At 45.0% G+C, this 23,965-nt stretch overlaps 3 protein-coding genes across 3 annotated transcripts in view; all 3 read right to left on the bottom strand.

Moving 5' to 3' along the window:
• mpp6a (membrane protein, palmitoylated 6a (MAGUK p55 subfamily member 6)) overlaps window positions 1–9,447 on the bottom strand; it is a 46,651-nt gene extending 37,204 nt beyond the window's left edge. Inside the window, exons 1-2 of the mRNA XM_038976255.1 lie at window positions 9,148–9,447; window positions 1,269–1,368 (exon numbers count right to left, since the gene is read on the bottom strand). The gene's annotated coding sequence lies outside the window, so the exon portion shown is untranslated. The remainder of the gene's footprint in view (window positions 1–1,268; window positions 1,369–9,147) is intronic.
• Window positions 1,329–11,836, bottom strand: LOC120030947 (pro-neuropeptide Y-like). The gene is made up of 3 exons (XM_038976453.1): window positions 11,673–11,836; window positions 11,300–11,389; window positions 1,329–1,368 (listed from the first exon to the last, which is right to left on the bottom strand). Exons 1-3 carry the CDS (start codon window positions 11,834–11,836, stop codon window positions 1,329–1,331), a joined length of 294 nt encoding a protein of 97 aa, XP_038832381.1.
• Window positions 11,837–17,436: 5,600 nt separating this feature from the next.
• Window positions 17,437–23,965, bottom strand: part of LOC120030946 (serine/threonine-protein kinase 31-like) — a 63,388-nt gene continuing 56,859 nt past the window's right edge. The window contains exons 22-25 of the mRNA XM_038976452.1: window positions 22,708–22,857; window positions 18,108–18,239; window positions 17,714–17,788; window positions 17,437–17,538 (exon numbers count right to left, since the gene is read on the bottom strand). Of these exons, the coding sequence (XP_038832380.1) occupies window positions 17,437–17,538; window positions 17,714–17,788; window positions 18,108–18,239; window positions 22,708–22,857 (459 nt within the window). The remainder of the gene's footprint in view (window positions 17,539–17,713; window positions 17,789–18,107; window positions 18,240–22,707; window positions 22,858–23,965) is intronic.

The following is a 23,965-nucleotide window of genomic DNA, read 5'->3' as shown; positions in this document are numbered from 1 at the left end:
ACCCCACTGTCCAGACAAAGGAGAGTACAAACTGCCCTAACCTACCCCACTGTCCAGACAGAGGAGAGTACAAACTGCCCTAACCAACCCCACTGTCCAGACAGAGGAGAGTACAAACTGCCCTAACCAACCCCACTGTCCAGACAGAGGAGAGTACAAACTGCCCTAACCAACCCCACTGTCCAGACAGAGGAAAACATACTGCCCTAACCAACCCCACTGTCCAGACAGAGATAAACAAACTGCCCTAACCAACCCCACTGTCCAGACAGAGGAAAACATACTGCCCTAACCAACCCCACTGTCCAGACAGAGATAAACATACTGCCCTAACCAACCCCACTGTCCAGACAGAGATAAACAAACTGCCCTAACCAACCCCACTGTCCAGACAGAGATAAACAAACTGCCCTAACCAACCCCACTGTCCAGACAGAGGAAAACATACTGCCCTAACCAACCCCACTGTCCAGACAGAGATAAACAAACTGCCCTAACCAACCCCACTGTCCAGACAGAGATAAACATACTGCCCTAACCAACCCCACTGTCCAGACAGAGGAAAACATACTGCCCTAACCAACCCCACTGTCCAGACAGAGATAAACATACTGCCCTAACCAACCCCACTGTCCAGACAGAGGAAAACATACTGCCCTAACCAACCCCACTGTCCAGACAGAGGAAAACGTACTGCCCTAACCAACCCCACTGTCCAGACAGAGATAAACAAACTGCCCTAACCAACCCCACTGTCCAGACAGAGGAAAACATACTGCCCTAACCAACCCCACTGTCCAGACAGAGGAAAACGTACTGCCCTAACCAACCCCACTGTCCAGACAGAGGAAAACATACTGCCCTAACCAACCCCACTGTCCAGACAGAGGAAAACGTACTGCCCTAACCAACCCCACTGTCCAGACAGAGGAAAACAAACTGCCCTAACCAACCCCACTGTCCAGACAGAGATAAACAAACTGCCCTAACCAACCCCACTGTCCAGACAGAGGAAAACGTACTGCCCTAACCAAACACGCTGTGGCTGGGTCGTCCAGATGGACGGACACACACACAGCAGAAAATACATTTCCACAACAGACACATTGTTGTCCCTCTTCACACCTTAGTTACTCAGACATCATCATGAATGGACCACTGTTTCAAATAGAGATTCATGCTTAACCAATCAGTGTTTAAAAAAAAGGTGGACGTACGTGACAGAAGAATGGAAGTAGTAGAGTAGGAAGTGAATCTCTGCCACTCACCTGTGAATTGTGCTCCAACGCAGCGCAGCGGCTCAAAGCCCTACTCCCAGTACACACCAGTCATCTGGTGCCCTGCCTGCCTGTGGCAACACAGAAGAACCTGAAGGGAACACAGGGAGACGACACCTTGTTATTACCCAATGCCCAATAATAAGGGATCGCTAACCTGAAATGCTTGTTTCCAACTTAAATACCTTCAGAGTGACTCATCTGAAATAGCCGCGTCGACCTTTAAAGGACAATAGTCCAACCATTTTAGTCCTGCTGTAGACAACATGCTGTAATGTTCAACAGTTTCCATTTGGTCAGATCACTGCCACTCCAGAGGGCTTTCATTCCTCACTCTTAGTGTGTGCTTTCTGATTGGACAAAGAAAGTCATGTGGTCATACCGGTCTGCGGGGGAGAGACTGAAAAGCATGAATCGCATTATGTTGATTACTCTAGAGGTCAAGAGTGCAAGTAGTCAACTCCAGAGCTGCCAAGTCCCTGGTATCATTAAGTGGCCTATATTTGTCAAGTTAGTTTTCATCACCACAGGGATCAGTAGCATTTAAAGAGTTCAACATTCAAACCTTCCAGATTCTCTACCCAGGCCTTCTCCCTGAGGTGTGTGTACTTACCTCACTCCACCTTGTGGGTTCCCACATGAAATAATACTATAGTGTTATAGTGTATACTATGGTAGGAATAATGTAGTATTCACTGTAGTGTTGCAAAAACACTACAATTCTAGGCTTGGGCGATATACCGGGATATTTCGAAATACCGACAGTATGATTTTCAATACCGTTTAAAAAATATATTACTTATTGTGGGGTTGGGGGCACCCCCGCACGCTGGACTGAGGGTGAGTGCCTACGCCACTGCTTATAACTATAACTAACTACAAGAAATCTATGTGTCAAATAAATCCCTGTTTACTATAGTAAACTACATACGGTTTACTATAATACTAATACAAATATACAACACTAATATATACTGTAGTGTTTACAGTTTACTATAGTATAAATACTGTAGTACATTTTTATATAGAGAAAAAGTAATTACTGTAGTGTTTTTGCAGACTGTAGTATTTACAGTTTACTATAGTACAAATACTGTAGTATCTTTTTTATATAGAAACAGTAATTACTGTAGTGTTTTGCAGACGGTAGTATACTGTAGTATTTTCTGAAGTGTTTTTGGGGACATTACTGTATGTAGTACTTACTGAAGTGTTTTTGTTTATCTTTGAGATAGAAGTGGGGAGCTTTCTCCTTGAGGAAAACTACTGGAGAAAGACTAAAAGAGTAGATAACCTGTAGATAGGTAGGACTGGGTTCTGAGAAAGACTAAAAGAGCAGATAACCTATAGATAGGTAGGACTGGGTTCTGAGAAAGACTAAAAGAGTAGATAACCTATAGATAGGTAGGACTGGGTTCTGAGAAAGACTAAAAGAGTAGATAACCTGTAGATAGGTAGGACTGGGTTCTGAGAAAGACTAAAAGAGCAGATAACCTGTAGATAGGTAGGACTGGGTTCTGAGAGAGACTAAAAGAGCAGATAACCTGTAGATAGGTAGGACTGGGTTCTGAGACAGACTAAAAGAGTAGATAACCTGTAGATAGGTAGGACTGGGTTCTGAGAAAGACTAAAAGAGTAGATAACCTGTAGATAGGTAGGACTGGGTTCTGAGAAAGACTAAAAGAGTAGATAACCTGTAGATAGGTAGGACTGGGTTCTGAGACAGACTAAAAGAGCAGATAACCTGTAGATAGGTAGGACTGGGTTCTGAGAGAGACTAAAAGAGTAGATAACCTGTAGATAGGTAGGACTGGGTTCTGAGAAAGACTAAAAGAGCAGATAACCTGTAGATAGGTAGGACTGGGTTCTGAGAAAGACTAAAAGAGTAGATAACCTATAGATAGGTAGGACTGGGTTCTGAGAAAGACTAAAAGAGCAGATAACCTGTAGATAGGTAGGACTGGGTTCTGAGAGAGACTAAAAGAGCAGATAACCTGTAGATAGGTAGGACTGGGTTCTGAGAGAGACTAAAAGAGTAGATAACCTGTAGATAGGTAGGACTGGGTTCTGAGAGAGACTAAAAGAGTAGATAACCTGTAGATAGGTAGGACTGGGTTCTGAGACAGACTAAAAGAGTAGATAACCTGTAGATAGGTAGGACTGGGTTCTGAGAAAGACTAAAAGAGTAGATAACCTATAGATAGGTAGGACTGGGTTCTGAGAAAGACTAAAAGAGCAGATAACCTGTAGATAGGTAGGACTGGGTTCTGAGAGAGACTAAAAGAGTAGATAACCTGTAGATAGGTAGGACTGGGTTCTGAGAAAGACTAAAAGAGCAGATAACCTGTAGATAGGTAGGACTGGGTTCTGAGAAAGACTAAAAGAGTAGATAACCTGTAGATAGGTAGGACTGGGTTCTGAGAGAGACTAAAAGAGCAGATAACCTGTAGATAGGTAGGACTGGGTTCTGAGAAAGACTAAAAGAGTAGATAACCTGTAGATAGGTAGGACTGGGTTCTGAGAGAGACTAAAAGAGTAGATAACCTGTAGATAGGTAGGACTGGGTTCTGAGAAAGACTAAAAGAGTAGATAACCTGTAGATAGGTAGGACTGGGTTCTGAGAAAGACTAAAAGAGCAGATAACCTGTAGATAGGTAGGACTGGGTTCTGAGAGAGACTAAAAGAGTAGATAACCTGTAGATAGGTAGGACTGGGTTCTGAGAAATACTAAAAGAGCAGATAACCTGTAGATAGGTAGGACTGGGTTCTGAGAGAGACTAAAAGAGTAGATAACCTGTAGATAGGTAGGACTGGGTTCTGAGAAAGACTAAAAGAGTAGATAACCTGTAGATAGGTAGGACTGGGTTCTGAGACAGACTAAAAGAGTAGATAACCTGTAGATAGGTAGGACTGGGTTCTGAGAGAGACTAAAAGAGCAGATAACCTGTAGATAGGTAGGACTGGGTTCTGAGAGAGACTAAAAGAGCAGATAACCTGTAGATAGGTAGGACTGGGTTCTGAGACAGACTAAAAGAGTAGATAACCTGTAGATAGGTAGGACTGGGTTCTGAGAGAGACTAAAAGAGTAGATAACCTGTAGATAGGTAGGACTGGGTTCTGAGAAAGACTAAAAGAGTAGATAACCTGTAGATAGGTAGGACTGGGTTCTGAGAAAGACTAAAAGAGTAGATAACCTGTAGATAGGTAGGACTGGGTTCTGAGAAATACTAAAAGAGCAGATAACCTGTAGATAGGTAGGACTGGGTTCTGAGAAAGACTAAAAGAGCAGATAACCTGTAGATAGGTAGGACTGGGTTCTGAGAGAGACTAAAAGAGCAGATAACCTGTAGATAGGTAGGACTGGGTTCTGAGAGAGACTAAAAGAGTAGATAACCTGTAGATAGGTAGGACTGGGTTCTGAGACAGACTAAAAGAGTAGATAACCTGTAGATAGGTAGGACTGGGTTCTGAGAAAGACTAAAAGAGTAGATAACCTGTAGATAGGTAGGACTGGGTTCTGAGAAAGACTAAAAGAGTAGATAACCTGTAGATTAAAGGTCGACCGATTAATCGGAATGGCCGATTAAATCGGGACGATTTCACGTTTTCATAACAATCGGAAATCGGTATTTTTGGGCGCCGATTTTCTTTAATATTGTTTTTTACACCTTTATTTAATCTTTATTTAACTAGGCAAGTCAGTTAAGAAAACATTATTATTTTCAATGACGGCCTAGGAAGGCAGAACGACAGATTTTTAACCTTGTCAGCTCGGGGGATTCAATCTTGCAACAGTTAACTAGTCCAATGCTCTAACACCTGATTACATTGCACTCCACGAGGAGCCTGCCTGTTAGCAAATGCAGTAAGCTAAGGTAAGTTGCTAGCTAGCATTAAACTTATCTTATAAAAAACAATCAATCAATGACTGTCATTGCTCCAATGTGTACTTAACCATAAACATCAATGTCTTTCTTAAAATCAATACACAAGTATATATTTTTAAACCTGCATATTTAGCTAAAAGAAATCCAGGTTAGCAGGCAATATTAACCAGGTGAAATTGTGTCATTTCTCGCAGAGTCAGGGTATATGCAACAGTTTGGGCCGCCTGGCTCTTTGCGAACTAATTTGCCAGAATTTTACGTAATTATGACAACATTGAAGGTTGTGCAATGTAACAGGAATATTTAGACTCATGGATGCCACCCGTTAGATAAAATACGGAACGGAATAAACATTTTGTTTTCGAGGTGATAGTTTACGGATTAGTCAAAGGTATATGGTTTAGAGAGAAATAGTCGACGCGTTATAATTCCTGTAATAACTTGCCGTTGAACTTGAAAGGGGTTCCTTCATTATTTTACCGTTCATGTCTTCCATAGAGAATGTCTTGATCTACTTCAAATAAGGTCTGTGTTTCGTGCAGGCTTAAACCACCTCGACTTTTTGATACCCGTGTAAATCTAACTAGGATAAGGTAACGTTTGTCAACATATTTTCATAAATCCACTCTACAAAAAAATGTATCTTCACCAAAGGGGAAGCTTATATTTAGCCAATATTGATCAGAGTTACCTTGTCCTATGGATATCTACACAGTTATAAAATTGGCACGGTGGTGTAAGCCTACACGAAACAGAGACCTTATTTTAAGTGAATCTAAAAATATCCTATGGAATAAATGAAGGAACCGCTTTTCAGATTTTGCTAGAAGGTGTCATGGGAATTATAACTCGCACTTTGGTTGTCAATTCTTACCATGCCCATTATTAAAATAGGATTTCCTGCATATAGAAATTAAAGTTTTTGTTTTCAACATTCATCACAGGTAACTTAAACTCTATTTTTATTCAAACGGTTGAGAGTATTTGTCTCCTAAGTAGACTCTTCAGTATCATTGTCACTTCAGAGCTGTGTGTGTGTGTGTATTTATGTATTATATTAAGTTAAAATAAAAGTGTTCATTGTTCATTCAGTATTGTTGCAATTGTCATTATTACAAAAATGTGTGTGTGTATGATATATATATAAAACATTTTTTTCTAATAAATCGGCCGATTAATCGGTATCGGCTTTTTTTGTCCTCCAATAATCGGTATCGGCGTTGAAAAATCATAATTGGTCGACCTCTACTGTAGATAGGTAGGACTGGGTTCTGAACGGGGAGTTCAGAGCTTCTGCTCTTTTCTATAACCATAGGGAACACATTATATGGTTTGTACTTGTCATGTAGGTTTCTCACTTACGGGTGGCACAAATTGGGATATGGGGAGGGGGAATGGGCTGGGTATATGCAAATTAAATACTGTAGTATTTACTAGTGTTCTTTGTGTGGATAATAACTTAATATTTATTATAGCATTGTACACTATACTACACAATTCTATACTAAGTACTACACATGATCGAGGGATACTACAGTGTGTAGTATAGTATTATACAGTTTACTACAGAATTCTATAGTAAGTACTATAGTATTCCATAGTAAACTGTAGTATTTTTTTAATGTGGGTTTAAATTAGAGCACTGGATCGGTTTAAGCATGAATTTGAGAGGGGATTATATCCACCATATTCCTTGAAGCTAGAATCCTCAGTTGCTACATTCATTTTTGGACTTCTAAATGAATGCTATATACCCATTGATTCTTGAAGAATATAGGCTAACTTATGTCTCATGAGCTTAGTTCAACTGTTGTACCCCATCAGAACACAAAATATAAACTCCAATGTTTGTAAACAATGTAAATGTAAACAAACACTGTATAGCCTCAAAATATGGTTAAACCTATAATTTTGATATCATGGATGGTCAGTCCTTGCATCCATAGCTCTGTCTATGCATTTGAGAGTGGTTACATTTCTCCAGGCTCTTCCCTCAGCTTCTGAACAAACCCGAGGCGGGGTGGACCACTTTGTTATTGTTTCAACTGAGGACTCTAGGTTCACACCAGTCCATTCCTTTTCAAATACTGTATGTGAGGGGGAGTGAATGAGTGCAGTACACACTGACTACACACTTCAGAGAAAATCAGAATTCACACCCTGGTTGTCTCCCAAATAGCACCCTTTTCCCTATATAGTACACTACCCTATGGGCCATGGTCAAAAGTAGTGCACTATAAAAGGGAATAGGTTGCCATTTGGGAGACAACCAGGGTGTGATCCACACTGCTGCTTTTGCCAGCAGCATTCCCACAGAGACTGAAATTCTCTGGATTCTCCAACACCTCAATTAAACCCTGAAGCCAGCCACCGTCCCAGCCAGGGACCAGGGGGAAAGGGACCCAGCCAGGGACAAGAGACAAGGGGAAAAGGAGCTGGGAAGGGACCCAACCAGGGACCATGGGGAAGGGGCCCAACCCGGGACCACGGGGAAGGGGCCCAACCAGGGACCACGGGGAAGGGGCCAGGGTATATAATAAGCAGCAGGCTACAGGGATGAATGGGTTTCACTGTCAGACCAGAGGCTTATTCAGGAGAGTGCTTCAGTGCAATGTTACAGACCATTTAAATAGAAAAGTATGCTTTCCTATCTGAAGGATTGTACTACTGTACTGAATAAGCCCCTGTGGACTGCCTCCTGTCTGTCCCCTCAGCTTTGCTTAAATTTCATTAAATCGGACACCATTTTATAAGGCTTTTTTAAAGATGAAAGATGTTTAAAGCTCAACCTCAGATGCAAACAAGGATTTGAACACTACCACAGGAATGAAGAACAAAAAAACACTAATTACAGGAAGAAGTCCAAATTCGGCATGACCTTCATTTCTGGTCTGTGTTTTACTGTTGATCCAAAACAGATCACGTCTCCCAAATAAAGGCATTAAAAAGAAAAAGACTTCCGTCCCACCTGGAACCCCTTCTCTGTAGTGAATTAGGTATAATTTGGGACACCGCCGAGGTATCCAAAGTTGTTAGATGGGACAATCTGTTTTATCATTCATTGTGGCAATGAAAACGTACAAGTCATGGTGAAATGATGGGCTCATTATGTGAGCAAGCCGGCACTGACAGAATAATGTATAGGGTAACTAACTACACATAGCCAACAACAACTAAAAAAAAGGACCGATACGTGCAAAGCAAAACAAAACATTTGGCTACCCTCTCATTGGTGGCACTAAAGTGTTCTTTCTCAATGTGTCTAACATAGCTATGTCTGACTCTTACAGGTCAACACGTGGAACCTTCCAGAAAGCCAACACAAATCTCACAAACACCCTAGTTACACTCCAAATAACACATTTGGGACTCACAACTTGTTACATACAGTACGGCACACACACTATCAGCTAGCTTCCTGTGTGGGGTGCGGAACACGTGCAGACATTTCTGGTTTCCCATTCGGCTGAGACGGAGTAGATGAGCGCTCGCATGGAACACATTCCTAGTGGTTTGCTAACGTTATTAGTAAACTGTCCCGTTAGATATCAAGCAAATACAATCACTTTTCTGGCCAATTAACTAATTGGCATTTGAGCTATTTAGAGCACAATTTGACGCTAAACAAAAGGACAGCGGAGCATTGGCCCAATTCCACGTCATAACTTGTGGCAAACAATCTAACTGGATATATGGCTTAGCTAGCCAACAAGCAAACTAGTTAAAAGCTAGTCTAGAAATATAGCTAACAAGCTCGATGTTAGGTTAGCAATGGTAGCTAGCATGTTATTATTAGCTTACTAGCAATCAACTGAGACCCAGCCTGACTGGATCCAGCTAGTGTCAGCTAGCTAGCGAGTGTTGCAAGAATGGTGAGTGGATTGCTAACCTGACTTGCGTTTCGCTATTTGAACCCTTTTTCGTGTCACTGAGCCCCTCGTGTTGTTTCGAAGAAGATGGTCATAAAAAATGTATGACTTTACCTGACGTTCTCCGTGTGATTCCGTCAGAATTTCAAGTCTCCATAGATTCCCTGCACCCCAGACGAGGCTACCTTTTCTTGCGCGCAACGGTCGACTCCTGTCATGGAGACATGCCGCCGAATGACGTTTGATCTCGAAGTTCACTTTAGAGACGAGTAGCTAGTTAATGTAGTTCCCACCCACTCGTTAACGTACTACAGATATTGTGTGAAAACTTCAGACTTGCTCTTTTCTGTTCATATAGTTTTCAATAGCAGTAATTATAGATTCTGCATTTGACATCGACTATGACCATCTGGGTCTCCTGCGCTCCACAAACCGTTTTAACCCACACATAAACACCTCAAATGGCACCCTATATAGTAAAGCCCACTATGGGTCCTGGTCAAAAGTAGTGCACTATATAGGGAATAGTGTACCATTTGGGACGTAAAGGCCCTATGTTAGTTAGGCTACTGCTGTCTCTGGTGTTTAATGCTTGTTATTTATTTCACAAGAGTATGAATGTGTAATAGTGGCTAGTCATGTTGTGTAACTAACTAGCCACTATTACACATTCATACTCTTGTGAAATAAATAACAAGCATTAAACACCAGAGACAGCAGTAGCCTATTTATTCAGTACAGCCAAAGACATTACATATAGACCTGACATGATTATCTGGCCGTCAACATAAAGAATCCTACTGTATGTCTGTGTCTCAAATTGGCACCCTATTCCCTACATAGTGCACTACTTTAGACCAGAGCCCTGGTCAAAAGTAGTCCACAATATAGAGAATAGTGTGCCAATTTGGGACAGAATCTTGTTACATTTGAGCATTCTAGAACAATGAACCCATTAGTATGCAGGGACTGTTCTATCTTCTGTCTAAAACAGGACTTAGTCCCAAGTGGCACCCTACCAGGCGATAGTGCACTAGAGGGTGCCATTTGGGACACAAATTAGGTAACTGGGTTCATGCACCAGATCTCATTATCACATGTCCCTTTGGAGGTAACCATGGCAGTGTCCCAAATCGTACCCTATTCCATAGTGAACTACTTTTGACCAGGGATCCATAGGGATCCCAGGCCACTTAATATGATTCTACACCTTAAATCTGTTTTCACGTTAGGCAAGGTGCTGTTACATAGAACGATTGTACACAATCAAAATCCACACAGACCAGTGAAAGGTTAACAACGTTACACATTGAAATAATGGACAGAATTAATCAATTGTTATTCTCACCTCTCACGCCAGACAGCTGTTTGAAGGCTAGATTCCAAGTTGGAGTATAATGGTGTCAGAGTACTAATGCCAGTCCAGAAGAGGGCAGTATATCTTAGTAAAACCAGTGGGAACAAAGAGAACCCTGTGCAGCAGTGGTTCTAGGTGTCGGTCCTGGTCCTGGTCCAGGAACAACTAGTCTCCAATAAGTGTAAAAAAAAAAACACACTAGAAATGTTTTTCTTTAAGGAAGACCACGTTGCTTACTTTCTGGTTCTGGAGTCCTAGGATTTTCTTGTTTATATACTTAAAACAGAGTCACATTATAAAACAAATGATCCAAGGTACTTTATATGATGGATTTAATCCAACCAGTAAATGTTTATTTTGGTTTACAGTACACAGTGTGATGCATAAAAGGAGAAAATAACATATGTACAGGACACTTCCACTATGACAGAGAGAGAGAGGTGGCTGCATGCAGGCTGCAGATATCTATTAAAGTCCAGGTCGAGTCGGTGACCAACAGGCAGTGTGGTGTTGTTGTGGTGTTGTGACAAACAGGCAGTGGGTTTGTTGAAAGGGACTGGTATGGAAGTCCGTAATACACTGGCTTCACCACCACAACAGTAGGTCTTCATATCTGTCAGGAGAAACAAGCAAAGTGTTCATTTATGTTGGGCCATTATTATGTTGGTCCATTGACTAATAACTAATTGACTATTGCCGTGTCTGTTACTCTCAAATGCACAATATACTATAGGTTATAGTGGATCAATAAACAATGAGGAACAGCATCTCTGACAGTATGAAACTACTTAAAACAAAAATAATGGATTAGATCTAGGCTACTAATCCCCATCCCCAAAAAGATGATGTCTAAAGCTGATCATTCTGAGGACAGGTATATCGGTATCCTTGGTATGTTTTTACACCCACCTTCCATAGCTTGTTATTGGGACGCTCTCTGTGCTCTCCCTCTGTAGCAGGTCAGAGAACACCATATCAGGGCTGGATCTTTTCCCATACCTGAGAGAGAGGTAAAGAAACAGTCAAAGACAACAGGATTTTTTAATTTATTGCAACCCTTTACTTCCTTCAAAGTTAAACCATATATGAAATACAGATATTTTGTGAAAGGTAACAAAACAGAAGCATCATCATCAGAACCACTTTGGAAATAAGTGTTTTTCAAGTGTTATCTTCTGGGATCAAATGTACATCTTGTTTAATGTATGCATTTAATTGTTTACCCAGAATAATAAATCTTTATCATATGCTGTATCTTCCCATCAGCAGATGAAGAACTCACCGCTGTCGAGTGATTTGGTTGATGTAGTGTCTGAGTGCAGAGAAGTACTTGGCGAATTCCTCGACAGGCGCATCTTCTACGGGAATGACGGGTTTGGATGGATACATGTCCACCAGAGTGGACATGCATACCAGCGAGTACACGGCCAGCATACCCAGAGACATCGCTGCATTAGGGCGCATCTAAACACACAAAAGCGCAGAGAAACAAACTAGAAAACAAATGCACTGTGACTGTGCTCCTGTCCTTATTTCATAACGTAGCCAATAAAATGCTATTATTTTTATTTGCTACTGTGCGTAATAACTTATACATTAACCATAAAGCCAACGACACCTTGTTATCCAAAACAATAATCCATCATCTTTAATAACCAACTGAAAAAATATTAACCAAATCTGAAAATATGAATGTGCAGAAAACAAGGTTTTCCATGAGGACAGATATTTTCTTTAGTAATTCAATCAAGAGCAACTTTACCAAACCCTGGAAGTCTAGAAAAAGGCAAATAGTCAACGACAGAAAAGTGCTTTTTACTCACTTTATTTTGTGAAGACTGGAGATGGTTTCGTTGAATGACTGTTCTGTGCTCGCAACTGTCTTTGACAGCAAGCATCCTGTGAGTTTTATATCTGTGGCATGGAGCGCATTTGGAGGAGGAGAGGAGAGGGGAGGGGAGGGTGCCCAAAAGAACACATAAGTAATGTTCACCTCAGACTGCAAGGAAAAGAGTTCAGGGATGGGTAATAGCACTTTGACAAACGTTAAACCAGGATATATATATATATATATACACTGCTCAAAAAAATAAAGGGAACACTTAAACAACACAATGTAACTCCAAGTCAATCACACTTCTGTGAAATCAAACTGTCCACTTAGGAAGCAACACTGATTGACAATAAATTTCACATGCTGTTGTGCAAATGGAATAGACAACAGGTGGAAATTATAGGCAATTAGCAAGACACCCCCAATAAAGTAGTGGTTCTGCAGGTGGTGACCACAGACCACTTCTCAGTTCCTATGCTTCCTGGCTGATGTTTTGGTCACTTTTGAATGCTGCCGGTGCTTTCACTCTAACGGTAGCATGAGACGGAGTCTACAACCCACACAAGTGGCTCAGGTAGTGCAGCTCATCCAGGATGGCACATCAATGCGAGCTGTGGCAAGAAGGTTTGCTGTGTCTGTCAGCGTAGTGTCCAGAGCATGGAGGCGCTACCAGGAGACAGGCCAGTACATCAGGAGACGTGGAGGAGGCCGTAGGAGGGCAACAACCCAGCAGCAGGACTGCTACCTCCGCCTTTGTGCAAAGAGGAGCAGGAGGAGCACTGCCAGAGCCCTGCAAAATGACCTCCAGCAGGCCACAAATGTGCATGTGTCTGCTCAAATGGTCAGAAACAGACTCCATGAGGGTGGTATGAGGGCCCGACGTCCACAGGTGGGGGTTGTGCTTACAGCCCAACACCGTGCAGGACGTTTGGCATTTGCCAGAGAACACCAAGATTGGCAAATTCGCCACTGGCGCCCTGTGCTCTTCACAGATGAAAGCAGGTTCACACTGAGCACGTGACAGACGTGACAGAGTCTGGAGACGCCGTGGAGAACGTTCTGCTGCCTGCAACATCCTCAAGCATGACCGGTTTGGCGTTGGGTCAGTCATGGTGTGGGGTGGCATTTCTTTGGGGGGCCGCACAGCCCTCCATGTGCTCGCCAGAGGTAGACTGACTGCCATTAGGTACCGAGATGAGATCCTCAGACCCCTTGTGAGACCATATGCTGGTGCGGTTGGCCCTGGGTTCCTCCTAATGCAAGACAATGCTAGACCTCATGTGGCTGGAGTGTGTCAGCAGTTCCTGCAAGAGGAAGGCATTGATGCTATGGACTGGCCCGCCCGTTCCCCAGACCTGAATCCAATTGAGCACATCTGGGACATCATGTCTCGCTCCATCCACCAACGCCACATTGCACCACAGACTGTCCAGGAGTTGGCGGATGCTTTAGTCCAGGTCTGGGAGGAGATCCCTCAGGAGACCATCCGCCACCTCATCAGGAGCATGTCCAGGCGTTGTAGGGAGGTCATACAGGCCACACACACTACTGAGCCTCATTTTGACTTGTTTTAAGGACATTACATCAAAGTTGGATCAGCCTGTAGTGTGCTTTTCCACTTTAATTTTGAGTGTGACTCCAAATCCAGACCTCCATGGGTTGATCAATTTGATTTCCATTGATCATTTTTGTGTGATTTTGTTGTCAGCACATTCAACTATGTAAAGAAAAAAGTATTTAATAAGAATATTTCATTCATTCACGTCTAGGATGTGTTATTTTAGTGTTCCCTTTATTTTTTTGAGCAGTGTATATGCCTACTTAACTAGTCATCAGTGTTTGACATGAACAATACTGATTTCATGTTGAGATTTAAAGTAAGGAAATGCATCATTGTCTTCTACACCTTTTATTTGGGTGTGTAATCAAATGTATGGACGGACATCTGAATAATGTCACAGACGGAATAAATCATTTGTCAACTGTAGGCTGAGTATAATCCTCTTTGAAGAGACAAACTTGTTAAGAGCATTACATCGATAGGAAACTAAATATTTGCAATGAGTCACTAAACTTTGCTCAACCATGCCATCGACCTCTGACAACTACAATTTATGTTATGATCAGCAATGCCAGTGGAAGTCCATGTCTGAATAATGAGCTTCCATTGAAAGGCTCTCTGGAAGATGGATGGACCCAGATTCAAGTCTGAATTCAGATAGCATGTACTGAATACTTCAAAAAGTCTTCACTTTTTCTACATTTTGTGTTATAGCCCGAATTTAAAATGGATTACATTTAGATTGTGTCGCTGATCCACCCACACACACACACACACACATGATGTTAAAGTGGAATTATGTTTTAAGAAAAGTTTACTAATTAAAACCGTAAGCTGAAATGTATGTACATGCCTTTTATAATAATCTAAGTAATAATCGTTGGCTCCAGTCTATTCAGTGGATCAATCCTTTAGAGACTTATCTTATTGGTCATCAATATACGGCAAAAAACCCAGAAGAAACCAATAATACGTTTCCTGAGCTAGAACATTCTCCCATCTTTTCACTCACATGACTGACTTCCCTGCATCTAGTCAGACAGGAGAGGAGTTCCACTGCTTAGCCCTTGTGGCCTTCAGCAATTAAGAAGAGTTTAGCTGCTCAGCCCTTGTGGTCTTCAGTAATTATAATTGACCGTTAATATTGATGGACGTGTCGGCGGGAGGATCAACTCCAAGGTAGCGTCCCAAATAGCACACTATTCCCATTGTAGTGCACTATGTAGGGAATAGGGTGCCATTGTAGTGCACTATGTAAGGAATAAGGTGCCATTTTGGATGCACCCCAAGCAGCTAGAGAAAGCAGCAAAGCAGGTTCATTACTTCCAGTGATCCCATCAGTTCATACCATAACATTATTTAGAGAATTTGCATAGTAAAAAAAATCACATACATTTGATTGATGGCAAGTCTGTCTACAGCTATACCAAAGACTGTATGTTATTTTACTATCACTGACACCAATCTGGATAGCAGAGTATTACATTGACATCACTGCGAATCATATTCCCTAGTATGTAACCGGAGTTGTAACCTAATGCATCAGGAGTACATGTGTGACTGAGGTCACAGCAGGTCACAGTGATCACAGATACGATCACAGCATGATTTTCATCCAGTCCCTTGGTCACCTAAATTGATCTGTCCATAAGAGTGATTGCTGTACAACTGCCAGAGTACAGGCAGGGACAATGGCTTGAAGAGGATTTATAGTTTCAACGTTTCGTTTAAAAAGAGTGCCCACTTTGAGATAACTGCTTGCCTGACAAGCTCTTCATGGTTTTCCACTAGAAAACCGCTGATGCTGATCTTGAATCGACTGATGGTTGATTTGTTCATTTTGCATTAAAATGTGTTTCTGAAAAATATGTCCCAGTGGTTCTGGTGTATGACAATTTATTTCTGTTAGTTTAAAACACTAAAGGGGACGAGAAGTGTATTTTAAAACAGGCAGACAAGTCCTAACAGTAAAAAGTGGTGTTTACATGAACTGTCTGCTCATCTTCCTCCATCAGCCTTTCCTATTACAAAGTGCAGTTTATTAGAATGATGCATCTTCAGTGCCTCTTCCAAACACTGAATCACAACAACGTCCTGAGACTCCTACATACACCAACAGGGCAGCAGGGAGCCTAGCGGTTAAGAGCATTGGCCCAGTAACCCGAAAGAACGCTGGATTTCAAATCTCTAAGCAGACTAGGTGAAAAATCTGTTGATGTACCCTTGAGCATCTGTTAAACTGTAACAGCCATTACTTGGGACAAGTTCAAAGTTGACCATATGTAAAATAGCAACTTCTAGCACAAGATACAAGCAATTCAAACAGCCACCCATTAGGCAAAAGGGCATCAAATTATAGTTAGGTAAGGTTTTGTAAAGAACCGCTCCTGATGGACAGCCATTATTTCTCATGAATAATTTACCTATCAATTTCAAGGCAAGTCTACTCAAAGGATAGACCACCAACAGTCCTGAAGGAAAAGAAGACCTCTGGGTAAATCTCTCACAAGCCCTAATGCAGACAGGTCATTCTCAAACCAGTGACACCACTCTTACAGATCCTCCCCAATTTGATGAGCCATTACCTGTCATGGAAAACCATTCCCAGACAGGCAGAAGATGGGCAGCAGTAGTCCTCTCTCATGGAAGCCTGATGTTCCACATCAGAACAACAAGGATTAAGGAAGTAACCATCCCAGACAGGCAGAAGATGGACAGCAGTAGTCCTCTCATGTAAGCCTGATGTTCCACATCAGTACAACAAGGATTAAGGAAGTCATCACCACATAAGGACAAGCCCATATACACATCTGGCTCCATATGGAATGAGGCATTGAAGCAAAACAATTTTAGTATTTTTACTCCAGCAGTTTGGATATGAAATTAAATGATGAGAATGAGGCAAAAATACAATATGAACATTGTGTTTTGACAGATGGAAAATAGACCCCCAAAAAAGCCCAACTTCTAATGAATACCTCTCGAAATCAAAGGACATTTGGAGAGTTCAAAACCATTAACCCACAGTTCTGTAAAATAGGGGCACGTAGGGAGCACAAAAAACATGTAATGATAACCATTTTCTCGGGGGGAGCGTTTTCCAAGGGATTTTCAGAGATTTTACAGTAGATTGATGCTGACAACATCCCGATCAGGCAAGTCAGGAGACAGTCAGCAACAGAGCACAGAACTTCTTAGAACCGAAAGCATTGTGCTGGTGGTGGTTCCTTTTGAGTTCTAAATGAGACCAGGTCCATACAGATCAGCTCCATCTCAGAACGTGTCTTTTATTTACTCTAGAAAGTGACATCTGCAAGACAGGGTACTCCAACATCACCTAATTACTGAACAGAACATTTAAAAAGGAAAATAATATACAGTTAAACATGATACTGTGCTTTTACATCAGCAGACTGACAAATATATTGTGCTTTTATGTTGGCAGATCAATACTACAATGTTTTGTTGAAGTAGTCTGGGTACTGGTCTGTTTAGCCATTATTCCACTTCTTGACATACTAAACCATCTTTGGCATGTCATGGAGTGGAATGTTAGCTAAACAGACGTTACCCAGGCTAATATTAAAGTAAAACTGTCAACCGAACTATCCCAGTATGTACCGGTTACTGTACTAGCTCCTTGTTGCCTGGTTACTGGTCAGACAGGAAGTAGTCATCAGCCAGGGTCTCAGCAGCAGTCAGTCTTCCAACACACACCAGCAGCTTAGACAGCAGGGCTTGGAGTTTGGCCTCCTGGCCAAGAGGACACACAACCTCCTTTTAGCACTTTGTGATTGTCTTTCAATGGAAAGCGTGTTAAAAATGACATGTATTATTCTCCTAATTAAAACTGACCTGCACTTTGGGAGCAAAAATAAAATGCATTCTAAATTAATTGAAGCATGAAAAAGCTATCAGGGTTACTGACCAGTTTCACTCCGCTGATATCCAGGGCCAGTCTTCTTCCACTATCCAGATCCCCGTTGAACCCTGGGGCATGCAGCTGCAAACAGAGGTGTTGATGACAAAACATAAATGGTATGGACCCAACTGCTTACTGAGAGCTTATTTTCAACAAGTCTATTGTTCACATCTCCTAGAGTTTCTCTGGATGAATATTCAATGTTATCATTAACTTTTGCTAATGATTTCTCCTGTATGACATGTCAGAGTTTCCCCGAAACCCCTTAAAATACATATCAATTCCTGCTGTATTCCACTCTGTCCCAAAGCTGCTTGACCATGGGCTATAGAGCCATCCATCTTGTGTTATACAGAGACCTGGGCTGATCTACAGAGAGGGCAACATGAAGGTATTTTACCCAGAACAGCAGGCAGCCGTAGGAGTACATGTCACAGGCTGGAGTAGGAGGTGTGCCTCGTGTCTGGCGGAGCTCTGGGGCCACCAGACTGATAGAGCCGGCCACCATCCCACTGTCCATTGCCCTCTGTACCTGGAACCAACATGGTACGTACAACCATGAAACAACCATACGTGGTGCTCATTCAGACAGGTGTAAAAGAAACCAAGGTACATGAGATAGTGTATTTAAAATGGAGGGGGAAACAGTTGTTTTTGTTTGATGAGAGAGATGTGGTAAGTTAGGGTTATGCTGTCCATTCATGTTTTTTGTATGTTATTTTCATATCTGAGAATTAACCAATGATATCAGGCCACACCCGGCCATGATTACAGACACCTGTGTGTGTGTCCTTTGACACTAAATAAACTAGTCACCCTGCAGTGTCTGTCATTATACCCTGATGAAGACAGCTTGTCCGTTGAAACGTTGGTTATTAGATCTGAGCTCCTAGAGTGTACGGCTCCTTAAATTTTCAAGTGTTCTACTCCGCTAGCCAGCACCTCGCCTAAACAGGCGTTCTACTCCGCTGGCCAGCACCTCGCCTAAACAGGCGTTCTACTCCGCTGGCCAGCACCTCGCCTAAACAGGCGTTCTACTCCGCTGGCCAGCACCTCGCCTAAACAGGCGTTCTACTCCGCTGGCCAGCACCTCGCCTAAACAGGCGTTCTACTCCGCTGGCCAGCACCTCGCCTAAACAGGCGTTCTACTCCGCTGGCCAGCACCTCGCCTAAACAGGCGTTCTACTCCGCTGGCCAGCACCTCGCCTAAACAGGCGTTCTACTCCGCTGGCCAGCACCTCGCCTAAACAGGCGTTCTACTCCGCTGGCCAGCACCTCGCCTAAACAGGCGTTCTACTCCGCTGGCCAGCACCTCGCCTAAACAGGCGTTCTACTCCGCTGGCCAGCACCTCGCCTAAACAGGCGTTCTACTCCGCTGGCCAGCACCTCGCCTAAACAGGCGTTCTACTCCGCTGGCCAGCACCTCGCCTAAACAGGCGTTCTACTCCGCTGGCCAGCACCTCGCCTAAACAGGCGTTCTACTCCGCTGGCCAGCACCTCGCCTAAACAGGCGTTCTACTCCGCTGGCCAGCACCTCGCCTAAACAGGCGTTCTACTCCGCTGGCCAGCACCTCGCCTAAACAGGCGTTCTACTCCGCTGGCCAGCACCTCGCCTAAACAGGCGTTCTACTCCGCTGGCCAGCACCTCGCCTAAACAGGCGTTCTACTCCGCTGGCCAGCACCTCGCCTAAACAGGCGTTCTACTCCGCTGGCCAGCACCTCGCCTAAACAGGCGTTCTACTCCGCTGGCCAGCACCTCGCCTAAACAGGCGTTCTACTCCGCTAGCCAGCACCTCGCCTAAACAGGCGTTCTACTCCGCTAGCCAGCACCTCGCCTAAACAGGCGTTCTACTCCGCTAGCCAGCACCTCGCCTAAACAGGCGTTCTACTCCGCTAGCCAGCACCTCGCCTAAACAGGCGTTCTACTCCGCTAGCCAGCACCTCGCCTAAACAGGCGTTCTACTCCGCTAGCCAGCACCTCGCCTAAACAGGCGTTCTACTCCGCTAGCCAGCACCTCGCCTAAACAGGCGTTCTACTCCGCTAGCCAGCACCTCGCCTAAACAGGCGTTCTACTCCGCTAGCCAGCACCTCGCCTAAACAGGCGTTCTACTCCGCTAGCCAGCACCTCGCCTAAACAGGCGTTCTACTCCGCTAGCCAGCACCTCGCCTAAACAGGCGTTCTACTCCGCTAGCCAGCACCTCGCCTAAACAGGCGTTCTACTCCGCTAGCCAGCACCTCGCCTAAACAGGCGTTCTACTCCGCTAGCCAGCACCTCGCCTAAACAGGCGTTCTACTCCGCTAGCCAGCACCTCGCCTAAACAGGCGTTCTACTCCGCTAGCCAGCACCTCGCCTAAACAGGCGTTCTACTCCGCTAGCCAGCACCTCGCCTAAACAGGCGTTCTACTCCGCTAGCCAGCACCTCGCCTAAACAGGCGTTCTACTCCGCTAGCCAGCACCTCGCCTAAACAGGCGTTCTACTCCGCTAGCCAGCACCTCGCCTAAACAGGCGTTCTACTCCGCTAGCCAGCACCTCGCCTAAACAGGCGTTCTACTCCGCTAGCCAGCACCTCGCCTAAACAGGCGTTCTACTCCGCTAGCCAGCACCTCGCCTAAACAGGCGTTCTACTCCGCTAGCCAGCACCTCGCCTAAACAGGCGTTCTACTCCGCTAGCCAGCACCTCGCCTAAACAGGCGTTCTACTCCGCTAGCCAGCACCTCGCCTAAACAGGCGTTCTACTCCGCTAGCCAGCACCTCGCCTAAACAGGCGTTCTACTCCGCTAGCCAGCACCTCGCCTAAACAGGCGTTCTACTCCGCTAGCCAGCACCTCGCCTAAACAGGCGTTCTACTCCGCTAGCCAGCACCTCGCCTAAACAGGCGTTCTACTCCGCTAGCCAGCACCTCGCCTAAACAGGCGTTCTACTCCGCTAGCCAGCACCTCGCCTAAACAGGCGTTCTACTCCGCTAGCCAGCACCTCGCCTAAACAGGCGTTCTACTCCGCTAGCCAGCACCTCGCCTAAACAGGCGTTCTACTCCGCTAGCCAGCACCTCGCCTAAACAGGCGTTCTACTCCGCTAGCCAGCACCTCTCCTAAACAGGCGTTCTACTCCGCTGGCCAGCACCTCTCCTAAACAGGCGTTCTACTCCGCTGGCCAGCACCTCGCCTAAACAGGCGTTCTACTCCGCTAGCCAGCACCTCGCCTAAACAGGCGTTCTACTCCGCTAGCCAGCACCTCGCCTAAACAGGCGTTCTACTCCGCTAGCCAGCACCTCGCCTAAACAGGCGTTCTACTCCGCTGGCCAGCACCTCTCCTAAACAGGCGTTCTACTCCGCTGGCCAGCACCTCTCCTAAACAGGCGTTCTACTCCGCTGGCCAGCACCTCGCCTAAACAGGCGTTCTACTCCGCTAGCCAGCACCTCGCCTAAACAGGCGTTCTACTCCGCTAGCCAGCACCTCGCCTAAACAGGTGTTCCACTCCGCTAGCCAGCACCTCACCTGAACAGGTGTTCCACTCCGCTAGCCAGCACCTCGCCTGAACAGGTGTTCTACTCCGCTAGCCAGCACCTCGCCTGAACAGGTGTTCTACTCCGCTAGCCAGCACCTCTCCTAAACAGGCGTTCTACTCCGCTGGCCAGCACCTCGCCTAAACAGGCGTTCTACTCCGCTGGCCATCACCTCTCCTAAACAGGTGTTCTACTCCGCTGGCCGGAATCTCTCCTAAACAGGTGTTCTACTCCGCTAGCCAGCACCTCGCCTAAACAGGTGTTCTACTCCGCTAGCCAGCACCTCGCCTAAACAGGTGTTCTACTCCGCTAGCCAGCACCTCGCCTAAACAGGTGTTCTACTCCGCTGGCCAGCACCTCTCCTAAACAGGTGTTCTACTCCGCTGGCCAGCACCTCTCCTAAACAGGTGTTCTACTTCGCTGGCCAGCACCTCTCCTAAACAGGTGTTCTACTCCGCTAGCCAGCACCTCGCCTAAACAGGTGTTCTACTCCGCTGGCCGGCACCTCTCCTAAACAGGTGTTCTACTCCGCTAGCCAGCACCTCTCCTAAACAGGCGTTCTACTCCGCTGGCCAGCACCTCGCCTAAACAGGTGTTCTACTCCGCTAGCCATCACCTCGCCTAAACAGGTGTTCTACTCCGCTAGACAGCACCTCTCCTAAACAGGTGTTCTACTCCGCTGGCCGGAATCTCTCCTAAACAGGTGTTCTACTCCGCTGGCCAGCACCTCGCCTAAACAGGTGTTCTACTCCGCTAGCCGGCACCTCCCCTAAACAGGTGTTCTACTCCGCTGGCCGGCACCTCGCCTAAACAGGTGTTCTACTCCGCTAGCCGGCACCTCTCCTAAACAGGTGTTGTACTCCGCTGGCCAGCACCTCTCCTAAACAGGTGTTCTACTCCGCTAGCCAGCACCTCTCCTAAACAGGCGTTCTACTCCGCTGGCCAGCACCTCGCCTAAACAGGTGTTCTACTCCGCTAGCCATCACCTCGCCTAAACAGGTGTTCCACTCCGCTAGCCAGCACCTCGCCTGAACAGGTGTTCTACTCCGCTAGCCAGCACCTCTCCTAAACAGGTGTTCTACTCCGCTAGCCAGCATCTCTCCTAAACAGGTGTTCTACTCCGCTGGCCAGCACCTCTCCTAAACAGGTGTTCTACTCCGCTGGCCAGCACCTCTCCTAAACAGGTGTTCTACTCCGCTGGCCGGCACCTCTCCTAAACAGGTGTTCTACTCCGCTGGCCAGCACCTCTCCTAAACAGGTGTTCTACTCCGCTGGCCAGCACCGCTCCTAAACAGGTGTTCTACTCCGCTGGCCAGCACCGCTCCTAAACAGGTGTTCTACTCCGCTAGCCGGCACCTCTCCTAAACAGGTGTTCTACTCCGCTAGCCATCACCTCTCCTAAACAGGTGTTCTACTCCGCTGGCCAGCACCTCTCCTAAACAGGTGTGCGTTTCTTTCGCCTCCAAGTTAGGATTGAAGACAGGCTACTCACAGGAGTCTTTATGAAGTCGTAGTCTCCCACCATGCCTTGTTGTCGGTGGAGGACGAAGACGTTGTTGGGGTTGAGGGAGGCATGGGTGACGCCTGCAGCATGGAGGGCCTGGAGGCCCCTGGCCACGCCTCTCATCACCTTCACAGTCTCCTGATGGGAGAGACAGGACAGTAGGTCAATGTGTTATACTACCAGTCTCCTGATGGGAGAGACAGGACAGTAGGTCAATGTGTTATACTACCAGTCTCCTGATGGGAGAGACAGGACAGTAGGTCAATGTGTTATACTACCAGTCTCCTGATGAGACAGGACAGTAGGTCAATGTGTTATACTACTACCAGTCTCCTGATAGGAGAGACAGGACAGTAGGTCAATGTGTTATACTACCAGTCTCCTGATGGGAGAGACAGGACAGTAGGTCAATGTGTTATACTACCAGTCTCCTGATGAGAGAGACAGGACAGTAGGTCAATGTGTTATACTACTACAGTCTCCTGATGGGAGAGACAGGACAGTAGGTCAATGTGTTATACTACTACAGTCTCCTGATGGGAGAGACAGGACAGCAGGTCAATGTGTTATACTACTACAGTCTCCTGATGGGAGAGACAGGACAGTAGGTCAATGTGTTATACTACTACAGTCTCCTGATGGGAGAGACAGGACAGTAGGTCAATGTGTTATACTACCAGTCTCCTGATGGGAGAGACAGGACAGTAGGTCAATGTGTTATACTACTACAGTCTCCTGATGGGAGAGACAGGACAGTAGGTCAATGTGTTATACTACTACAGTCTCCTGATGGGAGAGACAGGACAGTAGGTCAATGTGTTATACTACTACAGTCTCCTGATGGGAGAGACAGGACAGTAGGTCAATGTGTTATACTACTACAGTCTCCTGATGGGAGAGACAGGACAGTAGGTCAATGTGTTATACTACTACAGTCTCCTGATGGGAGAGACAGGACAGTAGGTCAATGTGTTATACTACTACAGTCTCCTGATGGGAGAGACAGGACAGTAGGTCAATGTGTTATACTACTACAGTCTCCTGATGGGAGAGACAGGGCAGTAGGTCAATGTGTTATACTACTACAGTCTCCTGATGGGAGAGACAGGACAGTAGGTCAATGTGTTATACTACTACAGTCTCCTGATGGGAGAGACAGGACAGTAGGTCAATGTGTTATACTACTACAGTCTCCTGATGGGAGAGACAGGACAGTAGGTCAATGTGTTATACTACTACAGTCTCC

This window comes from Salvelinus namaycush, chromosome 37 (genome assembly GCF_016432855.1).
Source record: "Salvelinus namaycush isolate Seneca chromosome 37, SaNama_1.0, whole genome shotgun sequence".
Lineage (NCBI taxonomy): Eukaryota > Metazoa > Chordata > Actinopteri > Salmoniformes > Salmonidae > Salvelinus > Salvelinus namaycush.
Note: the sequence above shows the minus strand (reverse complement) of the source record. Positions and strands in the feature narration are given on the sequence as shown.